The following is a 19,163-nucleotide window of genomic DNA, read 5'->3' as shown; positions in this document are numbered from 1 at the left end:
ACTGGTCTAGTTTATAAAATATTGTGGAGTTGGAACTATTGATTGGTTAAAGTCCTTATTGACTGGCCACGTCAGCATTATTATCCGTGGGTTTTTTAGCATTTACTTAAACTCTCCTGTGGGCTGGTCCAAAGTTCAAACTACATCCGTTTAGCAATGAAATTTAACTGTATACTTCATGGGTAACTTCTTAGATGTGCTCATTAGATTTGGAGGCTACTGAAGAAGAGATGGTCAGACGCTAGAGGGAAAGTTGTTTTACTTGGAAAAATGTGAGTGTTAACAAACGCACCTGCCTCAGGACCAAATTTGGTCCTTGAGCTTCTTTGCCGATAAATGCATTCAAGGTAATGGACTGCCCTATACACGACACATGGAATTGCGTGAAAATCGCCCACACAAAATTACAAGCAGTTTCTGCTATGCAAAGTGTTAACAAGACCTTAATCTGGATATCGGCCAGTTCAGCAGTTTCTTCTAAAGAAATATTTGATCTTTTAGTAGGCAAGAACATAAAAGTTGTGTGTTGTGTGTGTGTGTGTGTGTGTGTTTGTTGTTTTTTTTTTTTTTTTTTGGTTGTATTAAAAAGTAGATAATGCAGTGTATTTATATTCTTTATAATCCATTACTGTAAAGGGAATTATTATCTGACCAGTGTCACGGAACCCCGTCGCACTCCACTTGAGTGCCTCCGTCAGTACACTACTTCCTCCAATCTGGACTATCAGATATTATAGCCCATATATTGTAACTAAGAACCAGACTAGACTAGCTCAGTTACACAAGCTTGAACATGGAATCTTTATTAGAACAGGAATACAGTCTTCTATATTCTGTAGGTTCCCCCCTCCTGATCACATTACCCTAACAATTTACCAGAAACCTAAATTAACATGAGCTAGTCATTTACCCCAACCACGACTCTTGGGTGCATCGTGTGCCAGCTTCACGTTTTGAAAATCATCTTTAAACAGTGGACTATTTAAAACATGATATAATGTGATAATCAATTTTCCCATTTTTGCACGGAGTCACTTTATATATAAAATATAGCATTATTAATGTTTATTGCATGAATTCACTTATATGAAGGCTTAACCCAACTTAATATAGAAAGTAGTCATTTGCCCAGCCTAGGTGATTTTAGAGGTTTGACCTTTCAGGTCAGCCTTTCCGTCTTTTAGCTCTGAAGACACAGCACACATTATCATAGTTATAAACACAGGACACCTTCACATAATAGCAGGAGCTCTCAGAATTGGCAGACGGTCTGTCTCCTACACTGCAGACCATGGAATCCACGTCCAAGCAATGCTTTGATCAATCAGGGATTGCAGACAGCATGGCAACAATCTACAAAACTCTTAGGGCCAGTTCACACCATAGAAACGCGGTCAGGATGCGTTCCAGATGCTTTTCTGAATGTGCGTTTTTGATGCAATTCAGTGCTCCCCCCCCCCCCCCCCTTTTTATTTTTTATTTTTTATTTTTTTCTCAACCTTAAATAATGACGTGTGCGTTTATGTGAATTTTTGATGTGTCTTACAGCAGTGGTCATCAACCCTGTCCTCAGGGTCCACTAACAGGCCAGGTTTTATGTATTACCTTGGGGAGATGCAGACTAGAAAACTGCAATCACTGAGCAGCAAATGATATCACCTGTGATGTATTTCAGTTATCTTGCAAACCTGGCCTGTTAGTGGGTCCTGAGGACAGGGTTGATGACCACTGTCTTACAGCATTCCAGTACAGTCCAGTGCAGGAAAAATGCAGCATGTTGTACTTTTTTTTTTTTTTTTCTGGAACTGCAAGTGCTGGTGTGAACTATGCCATTGAAAACCATATAACCTACTTTCCATGCGTTTTTTTGATGCAGAAAAAAAAAATGCACTGGACTGCATGTGGTGTGAACTGGCCCTTACAACGTTCCATCATTCTGATACAGTGGAATTAATGTGTCATATATTTCTTGAGGGATATGATAAATATTACTGTTCCATTTTAAGTAATCCAAACCACATTCTCAGTGTCCATCATTTTCTCAGTCACCCTGTGCCCCCAATAGACACAGTGTGATTTATGGGGCGTACACACGGACTGACTTTTCGGCTACAAAAGGCCGACGGACCAAATCCAGTGGACAATCCGATCGTGTGTGGGCTTCCCCGGACTTTCAGCGGACTTTTCCAGTCGCAAATCTGACGGACTTTAGATTTGGAACAGGCTTCAAATCTTTACGTCGTAACTCCACCGGACCCAGAAATCTGCTCGTCTGTATGCTAGTCCGACCGACAAAAACCCACGCTAGGGCAGCTATTGGCTACTGGCTTTCAACTTCCTTATTTTAGTCCGGTGTACGTCATCACGTACGAATCTGTCGGACTTTTGTGTGATCGTATGTAGGCAAGTCCGTTCGTTAGAAAGTCTGCTGCAAGTCTGTCAAAAGTCCGCGAAAGTTTGTCGGACGGGCTGTCGGACTTTTGCAGCCGAAAAGTCCGACCGTGTGTATGCCCCATTAGACATAGGAGGTGCATAGGGAGCTGGAAGAAGGGTTTCCCAACCTCTCTAAGGGATTCTGAGTTCCACGGGCCCCCCGCCCAAAGTGACTCCCGTCACAACCTTTGTTTCTATAGTTACTGTGTAGCACCTTTTCTCTGACCGAGATTGCAGCTAAGGAATGAAGGCTTGCAGATCGCCCTTACCAAGTACAGGCAGTCCCCCGGTTACAAACAAGATATGTTCTGTTGAATTTTTGTATGCAAGTCGGAACCAGGGGACTGCCTGTACTTGGTTAGGGCGATCTGCAAGCCTGTTTTACTTCATTCCTTAGCTGCAACCTCGGTCAGAGAAAGGTGCTACACAGTAACTATAGAAACGCTGGTTGTGATGGGAGTCACTTCGGGCGGGTACATTTTTTTAAAGGTAGCTCCAGCCAAAAAAAATATTCAATTTGAATACTCAGCCTAAACCTACTCCCATTCTAAGCCTATTTTAACTCTCCTGTAAGTCCCCTTTCACACGGGGCAGATCTGTCTTGACGGACTCTGCTAGCTCAGCTGGGATCGCTCCATTGATCCCCCGCTGAGCAGGTCGATGACAGGTCCGTCTCCACTCGCTGTGCTGAGATGGACCTCTCGGAGCCCCTCTGTGGGGAGATCGGATGAAAACCGAGTGCCTGCCCATTTTCATCTGATCTGCTGGATGGATGGCGAACGTATTGCCATCTGTCTGTTTTGAGCGGATCTTGTTGGATCGGATGGCAGGTGGGTGTCGGCACAACACATATCCGCCTCCCCATAGAAGTCAATGGGTGGGCCAATCGGATCTGCCTGAACAGACAGGCGGACTGATCGTGTGAAAGGGGCCTAAAGAATGTCTGTATTTACCTACAGTGAGGGAGGGAAAAAGTATTTGTTCCCCTGCTGATTTTGTACGTTTGCCCACTGACAAAGAAATTATCAGTCTATAGTTTTAGTCGTAGGTTTATTTTAAAAGTGACAGACAGAATAACAACAAAATTATCCAGACAAATGCATTTCAAAAAAGTTATAAACTGAATTGCATTCTAATGAGTGAAATAAGTATTTGATCTCTTTGCAAAACATGACTTAGTACTTGGTGGAAAGACCCTTGTTGGCAATCGGAGGTCAGACGTTTCTTGTAGTTGACCACCAGGTTTGCACTCATCTCAGGAGGGATTTTGTCCCACTCCTCTTTGCAGATCCTCTCCAAGTTATTAAGGTTTCGAGGTTGACGTTTGGTATCTTGTACCTTCAGCTCCCTCCACATATTTTCTGTGGGATTAAGGTCTGGGGACTGGTTAGGCCACTCCAGGACCTTAATGTGCTTCTTCTTGAACCACTCCTTTGATCCCTTGGCCGTGTGTTTTGGGTCATTGTCATGCTCGAATACCCATTCACAACCCGTTTTGAATGCCCTGGCTGAGGGAAGGAGGTTCTCACCCAAGATTAGAATAGGGGTGAGAGTGGGTTAAGGCTTAGTTACTATTTGACTGGAATTGCCCTTTAATTTTCCCCCATAGGGGCAGCAGCTTTTAATCCTTTTCCCATGTTCTTTATTTTCACTTAATGAGGACTTTAACAATGTAAGAACAGCTTACATTGCCTTACAAATGTCAGTTTAGCAGGTTTTAAAATGATTATGAGTACATAGTCTGTCCATTGTGTGTTCATTGCAGTTTATTACTGTATTCTGGAAGCCACGGCTAGGCTCTTGAATATTTTATTGACCACTCTTAAACCTCCATTAGATTAATTAACAGAAACTTCAAGTGGAGCTTTAGTCAGAAAATGAAGTCCTGCTAGATCACTTCAGGCTGGTCCCTTTTGCGGGTATAAGTGTCTACAGGCAGTCCCTGACTTACGAACGACTCCTACTTACGAATGGCCTCAATGCCGGCTGCTTGTGCTCCACGCTGGTCCTGGATACCTCCGAGCAGCTATCTTGCCACATTCCACACTGCAGTACTTCTTGTACAGCATGGCCAGAAGAGCTCCATAAGCGCCCGGAACATCCCACATCCCTGCACAGGGGGACGCCCGGAACATCCCACATCCCTGCACAGGCGGACGTTACACTTACAAGCGGTGTTCCGATTTACGAACAAATTCCACTTCTGAACAAACCCACAGTCCTTAAAGTGGAGTTCCATCCCAAAAAAAAAAAATTTGGAGAAATTTTTTTTTTTTTTTTTTTTACTTGCCCCTAAATGCCTGTTGCTAGGGGGTCCCTCGTAGTCTGCCTCCTTCAGCGCCTGGGCTCCTGACGTCACTTCCCTCTGCACAGGAAGGGAGATAACCTCTTTCCCTCTGTCAATCACCTGGGACACGTGGCAGGTCCCAGATGATTGCGCGGTCAGTCGCGGCTCACGCATGCGCAGTGGGTGCCCGGCTGTGAAGCCACAGCCGGGCGCCCACAGTTAAAATGCCGACGCCGCCGAGCGGAGGGGGAGACGAGCGGGGCTTCGATCCCCCGCATCGCTGGATCCTGGGACAGGTGAGTGTACGATTGTTAATAGTCAGCAGCTGCAGTATTTGTAGCTGCTGACTTTTCAATTTTTTTTTTTTTTTTTTTTTCTTTTTCGCGGTTTCCATCTTCATTGTGGGCATTTGAAGCCCACAAGCATGTATTTCCTGGATGCGGTGAATGCTGTGCTCCCAGCATTCACCGAGATGTTGTGATGACGCTGTTGCACAATGCATGCTGGGAAGCCTGAGACTAGCTCCCAGGGGACTGTGGGAGGTCTGGGAGAGGCTAGAAACACGCCTACTCCCATGGGAGGAAAACCAGGAAGTGCTAAGAAGATTAGAAAAAAAAAAGGTAATTACGGCGATTTAAATTTTTTTACACAGCATGTCAGCATCTAGGCAAGGAAGAGAATGCATAGAGATAATGTTCAAAATTTGGGTGGAACCCCGCTTTAATGTGTTCATAACCCGAGGACTGCCTGTATACTGTTTTAACATTAAGTAATCCACTGTCTCGCCCTGCTCTGCACGTGCTCAGTTGCTCTCTATTTTTTTTAGGCACTGTGGGGAATTCGTAGAGGCCTATCTGCTGGCAGCCTAGAATTTAACTGCTGCTCAGGGGCTCTGGGCTTCAGCAAAATGGCAGTCTCCAGCAAGAGGAAATAGTAACTACACTGGAGGTTATTTACAGCATAGTAATTTTGGTAGCATTATTAATTTGGAATGTATGTTCCTTGCTTAAAGCGGAGTTCTGCTAAAAAAAACAAAACAAAAAAAAAAAAACAGCAGCTATAAATATTTCAGCTGTTGACTTTTAATAATCGAACACTTACCTGTCCCGCGGTCCAGCAATGTGGGGGAACGAAGCCCCGCTCGTCTCCCCCCTCCTTTCTGCGGCACCGGCATTGTAACTGTGGGTGCCCCGCTGTGCATTCAGCCGGGCACCCACTGCGCATGCACGCTGTGACTGGCCAGGCAATCATCTGGGACCTGTGACATGTCCCAGATGATTGCTGAGAGGGAGGGGGGAGAGGTGATCTCCCTTCCGGTGCGCCGGGAGGAAGTGGGGGCTGGGACCCTCTGTCTGTGGTGTGCACACGTGCCGTCAACGACTGGCTCCTACTGTGATTCGACACAGCAGGAGCTGATCTGCGCAAACTCTATGTCCCCCAGCACCCGCCAATTTTTAGACAGCGGGCCAGAACGACGATCTGTAAACAAGGCAGATTGCCGTTCTGTCATTAGGTAAGGCATTGATCCTGTGCATGGATCCATGCCTTCCCATAGTTCAAGCACCTCCTGCACAGAGAGAGAGCACAGGCTAGGCACACATTTAACCCTTTGATCGCCCCCTGATGTTAACCTCTTCCCAGCCAGTGCCATTAGTACGGCGCATATTGTTAAGCACTGATCACTGTATTGGTGTCACTGGTCCCCACAAAGTGTCAGCGTCCAACTTGTCCATCGCGATTGTTGATTGCTGCCATTACTAATAAAAAATAAATAAAAATCCATAAATATATCCCATAGTTTGTAGACGCTATAAATTTTGCGCAAACCAATCAATAGACACTTATTGTGATATTTTTGGTAAAAAAAAATATGTAGCAGAATATATATTGGCCTAAATTTATGAAGACTTTTTTTTTTTTAATTGGATATGTTTTATATCAGAAAGTAATACAGAAAGTTTAAGTGTGCATAGGAATATACTGCTGTTGTGCATATTCCAATACTGTGTACTTGTGCTGTGTACAGATTGTCACTCACAGCCATGTCCAGAAATAAGGGGCCTGACCACTGACAACCATCTGGTAAGCACTGTCATTTGTCAGTGGTCATCTGATAACATGATGTTGGCTGGACAGTGTTGCATCTGCCTGATTTGTAAAGGCCTGAAATACTTTCAGTCACAAAGGCAGTAAGTCCCTGGCGCCCAACAAGCATTTGACCCTTCGGCCCCTATTGCGAGGAACTTGGGGGCCCTTGAAGATAGGAGCCAGGGTTGTGGTGCTTAGCCAGCCCATAGATGAGTCCAGGTTTTTTGCTCCAGCCAGCGGGTTGAATGAAAAATGTACTCAATTCCCCCATCCACACACTAGATGTGGATGGGGGGAATCTTTTCTGCTGAGATGTTGTATTCTGACAGTGGGGAGATTTGCCCACCATCAGAATACACCGATTAGCATTTCTGGCTATAGCCTGCAACTCTGATCGAGCAGGGAAAATTCGACAGGGCCGTTGTACAGAAGTCAATTGGTAGACCTAAGTCTGCATATCTTCTGTGCCCATACATGGATCGAAATTCGTCTGCTCCTTGCTGAACTGGTTGAATTTCGATCCATGTATGGCCAGCTTCACTCCAGCAAATAAAGAAAATATTCTTTGCACTCGTTCACATCCGTGGCCAGGAGGCAGTAAAAGCAGGTGGTTGAGCCATGGTTTTGCTGCCTTCTGGCTGCCCACCTGAACAAAGGCATGCAAATGCTTAGGACTGTACGCATGCCAAGGTGAACATTAAAGAGGAAGTAAACCCTCCTGCAAAAAAAATTAAAATAGAAACACACCCTGCAAGATAAAGGCATAATGAGCTAGTATGCATAGCTTACTAACTCATTATGAATTACCCGAGAACGAAGCCCCCGCAGCCGTCCTCGTCTCCCCCTCAGGCCGCCGACATGTTGCCCGGGGCATGCTTCTAGGTATCACGGCTCCGGCGCTGTGATTTGGCCGGAGCCGCGACGACGTCACTCCTGCGCATGCGCCACCGCGAACGGCACAGTGCAACTGATGCAATGGCACGTACATGCTATTGCATCAGTTGGCTTAAGTGCGCATGTGCCGCATGCAAATACTGGGATATCTCCTAAACAGTGCAGATTTAGGAGATGTCCAGTGCAGCTACAGGCAAGCCTAATTATAGGCTTGCCTGTAGTTTTAAAGTGGTTGTAAAGGGTTTACAAGCACTTTAAATGGTGGTACTACCCCCCGTACATGACTCCAAGTGAATGGGTTTTTGTTTTGGGGTTTGAATATGCTTAACCACTGATGCCTTTTATGTGATATGTACATTGTGATATTCCTAAGCAGTGCAAGCAATTTGAGAGTTATGTGGTCTATGGAAGACCATGTGTGACTGATCTTTAGTGGTTTTGAATTGATCAATGGCACAAGTAGGGAGCACAGCAGTAGGAGCAGACAGTGGCTTTTGCATTTGAAAATTGACACATCTTCCCGTTCATCAGTGACTCACATGTTTTTATGTTCCAAAGGGGAAGAGACTATGAATGTTCTTTGAGCTTTAGTACAGTTGTACTCACAAGTTTACATACCCTGGCAGAATTTTATGATTTCTTGACCATTTTTCAGAGAATATGAATGATAACACACAAACTTTTCTTTCACTCATGGTTAGTCTTTGGCTGAAGCCATTTATTATCAATCAACTGTGTTTACTCTTTTTTTTTTTAAATCATAATGACAATAGAAACTACCCAAATGACCCTGATCAAAAGTTTACATACCCCAGTTCTTAATACTGTGTATTGCCCCCTTTACCATCAATGACAGCTTGAAGTCTTTTGTGGTATTAGTGGATGAGGCTCTTTATCTTCTCAGATGGTAAAGCTGCCCATTCCTCTTGGCAAAAAGCCGCCAGTTCCTGTAAATTCTTGGGCTGTCTTGCATGAACTGCACGTTTTGAGATCTCCCGATTGAGTGGCTCAATAATATTGAGGTCAGGAGACTGAGATGGCCACTTTATTCTACTGTAGCCAATGACAGGTCGTCTTGGCCTTGTGTTTTGGATCATTGTCATGTTGGAATGTCCAAGTACGTCCCATGTGCAGCTTCCTGGCTGATGATTGCAAATGTTCCTCCGGTATTTTTTTTTATGACATACTGCATTCATCTTGCCATCGATTTTGACCACATTTCTTGTGCCTTTTTGTAGCTCACACTTCCCCAAAACATCAGCGATCCACCTCTGTGTTTCACAGGAGGAATGGTGTACCTTTCATCATAGGCCTTGTTGACTCCTCTCCAAATGTAGTGTTTATGGTTGTGGCCAAAAAGCTCAATTTTGGTCTCATCACTCCAAAAGACTTTGTACCAGAAGGTTTGAGGCTTGTCTCTGTGCTGTTTGCCGTATTGTAAGCGGGATACTTTGTGGCATTTGCGTAGTAATGGCTTTCTTCTGGTGACTTGACCAATGCAGCCCATAGATGCAAGGGTCTTTCAGGAGTCCAGAAACTCATTGACATTTTATGCACACACTCTAATTACAAGCAAACAGATCACAGGTGAGGATGGTTACCTTTTTTAAAGAGGAAGAAAACCCTGATGGGTTTTACTTCCTCTTTATTTCCATGCAAAGGTAAAGTATAATGGGCTACTATGCACCGCATAGTAGCCCATTATGTGTCACTTACCTGAAAATGAAGCCTGTGATGTCACCGCTATCCCCACTAGCAGCGAGCGTCCATCTTCACCCCTCTTCCTTCCGGGGCCGCAAACTCCGGCTCTGTGACTGGCCAGAGTCGCGTGACGTCCCTCCCGCCCATGTGTGCGGGAGCTGCCAGTCATGGCATTACCCTCTTTAGAAACTATACGATCTTCCCTTTCTAAAGTGCGCATGCGCCGTAGACATCAGTGAACTGCTTTATAGGCTTACCTGTAGGTAAAAGTGGTTGTACATGGTGTACAACCACTTTTAATAGCCATTCGAACCCCAAGTGTCAACTTGTGTGCATGTAATCAGGCCAAAATCACCAGGGTATGTAAACTTTTGATCAGGGTCATTTGGGTAGTTTCTGTTTTCATTATGATTTTAAAAAGAGTAAAAACAGTAGATTGATAATAAAGGGCTTCAGCCAAACACTAACCATGAGTGAAAAAAGTTTTTATCATTCATATTCTCTGAAAAATGGCCAAGAAATCATAAATTCAAATAGGAACCTCATATGATTGGGATTTTTAGGGCAACATAAAACGGGAATATTTAAAAATAGATGAATTTTATTTATACAAAAAATTAAAAAGTAATTATACACATAACAATATACAATTAAGGAGAATAAAGGAGTGTGATACAATACAGAAGTGGCAAAAAATCATACAATCCAACGCGTTTCAAAATGATTAATTTCTTCTTCAGGGATAAGTTTTTGCCATTATCTGAAAGGCACAAATGTAACATAAGTATACATACATATATATTTAGAATACAAATAGAAAATATATGTAAAAAGGCTTACAGAAATCATGATTGACCCAGCGGATTCTCAGCTAATCACTTCAAAAACTCCCATCTAGTCAGTAACGGTCTTAATCGTGCAAAAGAGCCCCCAGATATTGGGATCCAAAGAGAGACGCCAAATTACCCCGAGCGAAAAAGACGCTAGGGGGGAGGGGGATGTGGAATCTGTGAAAATATATATATATATATATATATATATATATATATATCCCAATCATATGAGGTTCCTATTTACACTTTTTAGGGATGATGGCAACTTTTCACACTAATCCTTGAGAAGTCTACAATTATTCTAGAAATCATAAATTCTGCCAGGGTATGTAAACTTATGAGCACAAATGTAAAAAGGGTGTAGCTCTGTGCACTTTAGTCACCTAATCATGAAAAATCTTTTTTTTTTTCACATTGCATATGATTGGGTATTCAAAGTGGACATTACCTTATTTATTACGTTTTGTGAACATTCACTTTGCTAAGTGAGCAGATTGACGTGCTTTAGTAAATCAGCGCCGCTGCTTATGATTTTTCTCATGTAACAACTATTTTGATTTGCAATAAATTGAGGAGGTGTTAGAACATTGGTTAGGTCCTCACAGCTCCGTTGGGAAGATTTCCCTTCAGCTTTTTTGTTATTCCAAATGAGAGATTCTCTCTCACTTCCTGTCTGAGTGACATCGGGCAGGAAGTGGAATAATATCTTCTGAACAAGGTATATTGTGACTGATATTGGCTGTATGTATAGCACCATGCAATGCAATGTATTGCTTTTTAAAAGACATTTCCGACTGAGAAGAGGTCTGCTTGTCTTTCTGATTTAATGAGTAGAACAGCTGTGGGTAGCCAAATATCCTTTCCACTAATTAGGCCTCTAGACATTACTTTACATCCGACTTTTCCTAGTGTTTCATATCGTGTCCACCTTTTTTATTGTTATTTTTTTTTTGGTAAACTTTTACTTACTACTTTTTGTATGATAGATTGTTGGGGGGGTATAAGTGACAAGACATGTTTTAGCAACTCCAAAACAGAGAGATCTCTCCACTGAAGGTTCCAACCCTTCAATATATTCAACTCTTTTATGTAAACTAAAAGGAAAATCTGAAAGACTGACATTCACTTGATGACCTTGTAAGGTGGGAAGATCTGATATCTTGGGCTTCTGCTCATAAATTATATAAGAAGCCAGTAGGTGACTGTGATTAAAACATTACTAAAATCAGTAAAGGAATAGATATTAAAATAGGTAAACGGACCCAAGTTGTACAAGAAAAAAACAGGAGCTCCGGACCAAATGTTGAGCGACCTTGAAGAGTTTTTCATCATAAAACATTAAAAGGACATCTTGTTCCAGGATGTTCAGCTGCTGGAAACTGCTCTTCTTATTACTGAGATTTTAATGTTTTTAATTTTTAACAAATTCACGTCCAAGACCATCCAGATTCTTATTCCTTGATAAAGAACACCCATAAAGAACCCTTGGGAAAAAAAAACATTGGCCTGGTCTTTTGATGTTTGGTTATTAAATAAGTTCTTTACAGCCTCTCAGCATTTGGTTTGGATCTCCTACATGTGCTCCTAGTGGCTGTCCCATTTTGATTTTGGACTGCTACACTGAGCCCTTAGTATGGTTTATATCTTAAGTCTTGAAGGTGAAGTCAGTCTCCTGTTTGAACTAGCAATATGTTATTAAAACTGACCCTGGCATCAAGACATTTTACATTATTGTATACAGTTTTTAGGAAATGTGTTAGTATAACCCAGAAAGATATGTGAAGGTGTTAAAGGAACCAAGAATGCCTTGACCCATCTAGTGCATAGTACAGTAGAGCCTTCTTAGAACATCTGTGCTATTCATTGGTTCAATGAAGGTCTTTTTGGTTGTAGGCCCTTCTCGCTCTAATGGCCTGTACACACGGTCGGATTTTCCCATGGAAAATGTGTGATAGGACCTCGTTGTCGGAAATTCCGGCCGTGTGTAGGCTCCATTGCACATTTTCCATAGGAATTTCCGTCACAGAAAATTTGAGATCTGGTTCTCAAATTTTCCGACAACAAAATCCGTTGTCGGAAATTCCAATCGGGTGTACACAATTCCGACGCACAAAGTGCCAAGCATTCTCGGATTCATGCAGAAGAGCAGCACTGGTTATTGAATTTCATTTTTCTCGGCTCGTCGTACGTGTTGTATGTCGGAATTTCTGACCAACTTTGTGTGACCGTGTGTATGCAAGACAAGTTTGAGCCAACATCCGTCGGAAAAAATCCCATGGATTTTGTTGTTGGAAAATCCTATCGTGTGTACTGGGCATTACACTGTCATACTTTTTTTGTTGGTCAATAAGCCCAACTCCAGAGAAGCCATGATTTTCATACACTGCATTGATGATGGCCAACAAGCTTGAAACTCCTGTATGTATGTTTGGCATAATTGGCTTTATAATATTAGATTGTATTTGTGCTATACACGAATGGCTCTAGATGGATGCACAGTTGGCTATGGGCATAAAATAATTGCTTCCATGGTTTTATCCACTATCCTGAAAGGAGGAACAATCCCTACATTTTTGTGATATACGATGGAATACGTTTTTTTAAAATTTTATTTATTCTTTTCTATTTTTTTTTTTTAACCGGTACCCGACCGGCTCAGGCATATATACTGCGGCTCCCCTGGGCAAAATCCCGTACGGTACGTCCTTCCCTTTTTCGGGCCACCAGAGGTCGCACGGCGGGGGACCCAATCAGTCACGATCGCTACCAGCCACGAGCGATCGCGTGCACGAGCGCCAGCACGGATTTGTGTGTGTAAACACACAAATCCCTGTGCTGTCAGGGAAGAGCAGCCATATTGTTTGTTCCTACTAAGTAGGAATACAATGTCTCCTCTCCTAGTCATACCAATCCCCATACAGTTAGAACACACTGAGGGAGCACACAATTAACCCCTTGATCCTCCCCTAGTTTTAACCCCTTCCCTGCCAGTGACATTTACACAGTAATCAGTGCCTAAAAATCGCAGATCACCGGCATTACTAGTAAAAAAAAAAAAAAAAAAAAAATGCCATAAATCTTTCCCATAGTTTGTAGACACTATAACTTTTGTGCAATGTGCAAACCAATCAATATACGCTTATTGCGATAGGTGTGGTGTGTTTGCAAATTTGGGTATAGTGTCGAACGGCCGCACAATTGTCAGTTAAAGCAAAATATGCAAATTGTAAAGTGCTCTGGTCAGGAAGGGGGTAAAATCTTCCAGGGCTGAAGTGGTTAACAAAAGGCTTAACTGTGCTAGGGCAAGTATTGAGACCAATAAAAATGTAGACTGTAGTTTATTGAAGCAGTAATCCAGTGATCTATTTGTTGTATCTGATCTGCCATATTGCCTTAGGGTCCTTCACGGAAGTTCTGCTCTGGCTTCCTTGACTTGGCACTTCTTAGCACCCTATGATATAATTTGCCCATATGATAGAGGGAGGCATAAGGCACCCTATCCAATGATAGGATTACCTCCCAACTGTAGCATAAGTGGGGGAGTTCAACAGAGCAGTACCTGATATCGGGAGTATGGAAATAAACCTTCTAATGGAAGCAGAGATACAGCTTTATTGCTTATAACCTGAGAGAGAGGGGATGGACAATCCCAGTGGTTGCCTTCTCTCTAGGGATAAGAAAAAAATGCTATTATTTTAAGTTATACATAATCGGGTGCTTCATTGTTCAGCATATATACTTTCATTTTTTTTTATTATTATTATTGGAGTGTCATTGTTTTCACAATGACTACCTTTTCTAATTGTGTCTTTGTCTTTTTTGTTTTTGCTACCTTGCAGGGTTCCTTACCATAGGTCCTGTCTTCACGATTAAATAGCCGATGGCTTTGGAAATGGTCGATTTAAATAAATACTGCATGCTAAGCATCGGATATTGCAGGAACCAACATCAAGAGAGCAAACCAAAGGACAAAGACGTTTTTTGCACTGTTTTACACTAAAGCACCAGTGTTATCTATTTTCTTTAAAGAATTGTTCAAAAATTGAAAGGACTGCAGCACCTAATCATGAGGGCTTCGTTGGAAGCGGCAGATATCGCCATAGTGGCGCTGTACTTTGTGTTGGTGTTATGCTTTGGATTTTTTGCAATGTGGAAGTCCAACAGGAGTACTATAAGTGGATACTTCCTGGCAGGTCGATCGATGACCTGGGCAGCTATTGGTGCCTCCTTATTTGTAAGCAATATCGGTAGTGAACATTTCATTGGACTCTCAGGATCTGGAGCAGCTAGTGGATTTGCTGTTGGGGCCTGGGAACTAAATGCCTTGTTGCTTTTGCAGCTTCTAGGATGGGTCTTCATTCCAGTGTATATACGTTGTGGAGTATACACTATGCCGGAATATTTATCTAAACGTTATGGAGGACATAGAATCCAAGTGTACTTTGCTGTTTTGTCCTTGATTTTGTACATTTTTACCAAATTATCTGTAGACTTGTATTCAGGGGCATTGTTCATTCAAGAATCTCTGGGATGGAACCTTTACTTATCAGTGATTTTGCTCATTGGCATGACTGCTCTTCTCACGGTGACAGGGGGCTTAGTGGCTGTTATTTATACGGATACACTCCAAGCCTTCCTCATGATTATAGGGGCCTTGACATTGAGCATAATAAGCTTTGTAGAAATTGGAGGATTTGAAGAAGTTAAAAGGAGATACATGCTTGCAACACCTAATATCACATCAATATTGCTAACCTACAACTTTACCAATACAAATTCCTGCCATGTCACACCAAAGCCAGATTCACTGAGAATGCTTCGTGAAGCTACTGATGAAGACATTCCATGGCCTGGATTTATCTTGGGTCAGACTCCAGCTTCTGTGTGGTACTGGTGTGCAGACCAAGTCATCGTACAAAGAGTTTTGGCAGCAAAAAACATTTCTCATGCCAAAGGGTCCACGCTTATGGCAGGCTTTTTAAAGATACTGCCAATGTTCTTAATAGTAATTCCAGGAATGATATCCAGAATCATGTTTACAGATGACATTGCTTGCATTAATCCAGAGCACTGCATGGCAGTGTGTGGCAGCAGGGCTGGGTGTTCCAACATTGCCTACCCTCGATTAGTGATGAGGGTCCTCCCAGTTGGTTTGCGTGGTCTCATGATGGCTGTAATGATTGCAGCTCTCATGAGTGATCTTGACTCCATATTTAACAGTGCAAGCACCATCTTCACTCTTGACATCTACAAATTTATGCGGAAGAATGCTACATCCCGAGAACTTATGCTGGTAGGGAGAGTCTTTGTAGCATTTATGGTGGTCATCAGTATTGCATGGGTTCCCCTCATTGTGGAAATGCAAGGAGGCCAAATGTACCTTTACATTCAAGAGGTTGCAGATTACCTGACTCCCCCTGTTGCTGCTTTGTTCCTGCTGGGCATATTTTGGAAACGCTGCAATGAACAAGGAGCCTTCTATGGAGGCATGGTAGGTTTTGTACTTGGGGTTACTCGTCTCATTCTTGCCTTTGTTTACCGTGCCCCTGAATGCAACTTGCCAGATGATAGGCCCGGTTTTATAAAAAATATCCACTACATGTATGTGGCAACAGCACTCTTTTGGATCACTGGTATTATTGCTGTCGTAGTGAGCCTATTGACATCACCTCCAAAGAAAGATCAGATCAGAACCACCACTTTCTGGGCACTAAAAAACAAAACCATAAAAGAAAGAACCATCAAAGACAATCCTTATAAGGAATGTGAAAGAAGATCCTTGCCAATCACAGAAACTAACATTAAGCAAGCATTGCCCAATGGGAAGTCTGAGGATCACATTAAGAACATCCAGAATGAGGATGTTAACCTTCTAATGACTTACAAAGATGACTCTAACCCTCTGAGCTCCTTGAGTGTCTCTGAGGCTGAGACACCCGTGGATTGTTATTCCAATGGGCAAGCAGCTCTTATGGGTCAGAACCCAACTGATGGGGTTAATGAGGACCAGAGCAGGTGCTCCAAATTTATGGACTGGTTCTGTGGCTATAAAAGCAGCCCTTCCCACAAAAAAACCATAAAGGAGGAGGAAGAGGATGAAGCGGCATGCCTAAAAATGCTAGAAGAGAAGCCGGCCATTCAGCGAATTCTCAACACCGGACTGGTCTGTGTGTGTTCCATTGGAGTGTTCATGTTTATTTACTTCTCTTTGTAAGAGTAAAATGGACCTTGTATGAAGCAAAGCAAGCAATCGGACTATTACAAAAGCAAAGCCTTTGAAATGATGAACAAATGTAAGGGGCCATTCCATATTTGGAGGTGGTGTTTACTTTAAAAAGGCCTTCTACCAACTTGTTAGTGACCATGCAGAGCACTTCCACACAAGGAATCCCTAAAGGACCTATGCTTATGTCTACCAAATAAATAATTTATTATTTTAATGGAATGTTTACTGACAGGTAGATCAGTTTTACAATCGTTTTTCTGTACTTGGTCCAAAAGAGAGCATTATTTGGCACCCCCAAAAATTTCATTTATGTATATATATTTTTTTAAGTATTTTTACTTTTGCCTTAGTTTTTAATCATGAACTAATGATGGGTGTTCAGTGTTATTACAATGTGAATTTCAAAACTACAGTTGGGTCTTTAAAAGTAACAGGGCTAGCGCACACGTGTTTATTTCTACAATGTACTAAATTCATGTTGGTTAAGAAGGAACTGTACTAAGTACTGTTGACTTTTAGGTTGGTAACCAATTACATTTTTGGAAAGCACTACATAAACATCCATAGATATATTAATACATTTATAATAGGGGGGAGAAGGAGATGTGCATCTGGCTTTCTCCTGTCCCATAGTATAGCTGTTGGTAGTGGAAGTGCAAGGAGATAGCATGACTTTCACTAATGCCTGTTGAATTTTAAAGAGACCCTGTATAGTATATCTTTGCCCTTCCTCCCCAGCAACTATGTAAAGTTAATGTAAGGAGGTGAAGGAAAGGGTTGAGGAGCTTGGTCAGCAGAGATTGTAACTGGAAATTCTAAAACGAAGAGAGGGATGTGACGTGCAAGGAGAGAGGGGACAGTGCTAGAGAGAGGATTCTTGTTGAAGAAGTAAAAGTTGCTAGCAAATGAAAAGGCACATTAAAAGAGAATAAAGATAATTTATTGAAAGAAAAACACTAAAGTAAGCTTAATATACTTGATCTTCTGTGCATATACCTGCATTTTTTTAAGTTAATGACAGGGTCTCTTTAAAGTGAGGTGGGTACAAACAAATTTTTGTAGGTGTCAGACCTAGAAAACCAATAAAAGTATAACTAAAGGCAAAACTTCTTTCTCTTTTTTTTTTTTTTTTTTTTTTTTGGGTTGTACTCAGAGGTAATAGAGGGGAAATCTTCCAATGGGTACACTAGTCTTCTAGGGGTGCCTAAGAGATTCCCCTAAGTGGCAGGGATTTCCTCTCACTTACTGTTTTGACTATGGGACAGGAAGTGAAGACAAATCTTCACATTGAGACAAAAGATGGCAAAAATATACCTTTTTATAGGGGTTATAATTCTCTCTTCCTCTCTCCATATTGAAAGAAAAAAAATGTTTTTGCCTATAGTTCTACTTTTCTATGCATGTTGGCCTTTCCAGTTTCAGAAAAAAGAGGAAAAATGTCATAAGAGAATCATGGCGGTTGCTATTGCTGACTTCAGCTTCTGACAATGCTAGTTGCCTGGATGTCATGGTAATGAATAGGCTTCCATGCTTCCAAGTCGCTGACCTGGAACAGGTATGGATATAAGCAGGTCTGACAGATTTACAGCCGGAATGTTTTCTGGATTTGTGACTCAAAGTATTGACGTACGATACAACCAAGCAACAAGCACCCCTCATAGAAAGCCCACAATGGCCGGTCCCATACTTCTCTCATGACAGTGCTGCCGTAATAGGTTGCATTTTTAGAACTCTATAATTTTTACGGTTTTAAAAAAAAAAAATCTGATTCTAATTGGCATGCCTACTCTAAAGTTAAGTATTTGGAGGCCGTCTGGTTGTTGCAAAGCACCGCTCTGCGTAAAAATGTGATAAACCAAGGCCATATGGGTAACGCCATCACTAAGCCTTTCATGTTACCTTGGAATTTCGTGTAAATGCCTGAGTGCTTTGTGTTGGTTCTCAAAATCGTGTATCCTGGCTGTTTGGTGGGATTTAGCACCTAAATACCACTGTGTGCGCTCAGCCATAGTACTGCTGTTTTTTAGGTAGCCTGTCTGTATTTCTATACAAGTGTGTCGCTTTTAATTCTGTGTTTTGTTTTGTTTTTTTTGTTTTTTTTTGTGTTATAATATTTATTTTCTTATAACAATTGCACTTATTGCCGGTTTTTTGGGTATTTTTATATTTCTGTGCTCTACTTCTACTGATCATTTTTATATTTGTCATGTTTTCCCAATTACCGAAAAATATAAATGCCTTTTCAGCTTTTTGATTTAAAGGATTACAAACTTTTTTTAGAAACATTGGTGTTGCGTGGAATTCACTGGAATATGATAAAGGAAAGCATATGATGTGTTACTTGGTTGCCAGTGAACCAGTCATACAAATATGGGCATTACCATTTGGTGACTTATTTTAGAAAGACCAAGCTCATACGTACTCTCAAGCTCCAGGCTTCATACACACGAGACACCGGTGCAAACTCTGCTGAACACATGTCTTTAAAAGCTGAAACCGGCAATTAGAAACGCCCGTTTTGCCGCATTTGCATGCCGCGTTTTACTGCTTTTGCGTCTAGAAGCGTCTGCAGAGCAGAGAATAGCATTTTGGGGCCCCGTATCTCAGGACCACTTGGTGCTAGGAACCCCAAATTTGGATATGTTGTAGGGCTAGTTCCACTGTGTTTGCACACCAGGTTCCTAGCACTAAGTGGCCTCGA

General features: G+C 42.1%; 2 protein-coding genes across 2 annotated transcripts in view; both read left to right on the top strand.

The window, feature by feature from the left end:
- SLC5A3 (solute carrier family 5 member 3) overlaps window positions 1-18,547 on the top strand; it is a 28,678-nt gene extending 10,131 nt beyond the window's left edge. The window contains exon 2 of the mRNA XM_073617180.1: window positions 14,076-18,547. Coding sequence (XP_073473281.1) covers window positions 14,303-16,450 — 2,148 coding nt within the window. The 5' untranslated portion in view covers window positions 14,076-14,302 and the 3' untranslated portion in view covers window positions 16,451-18,547. The remainder of the gene's footprint in view (window positions 1-14,075) is intronic.
- MRPS6 (mitochondrial ribosomal protein S6) overlaps window positions 1-19,163 on the top strand; it is an 86,185-nt gene that overhangs the window by 10,136 nt on the left and 56,886 nt on the right. The window lies entirely within an intron of this gene.

Source organism: Aquarana catesbeiana, linkage group LG02 (assembly GCF_042186555.1).
Source record: "Aquarana catesbeiana isolate 2022-GZ linkage group LG02, ASM4218655v1, whole genome shotgun sequence".
In the NCBI taxonomy this organism is placed as follows: Eukaryota; Metazoa; Chordata; class Amphibia; order Anura; family Ranidae; genus Aquarana; species Aquarana catesbeiana.
This window is presented reverse-complemented; position numbering and strand designations above follow the sequence as displayed.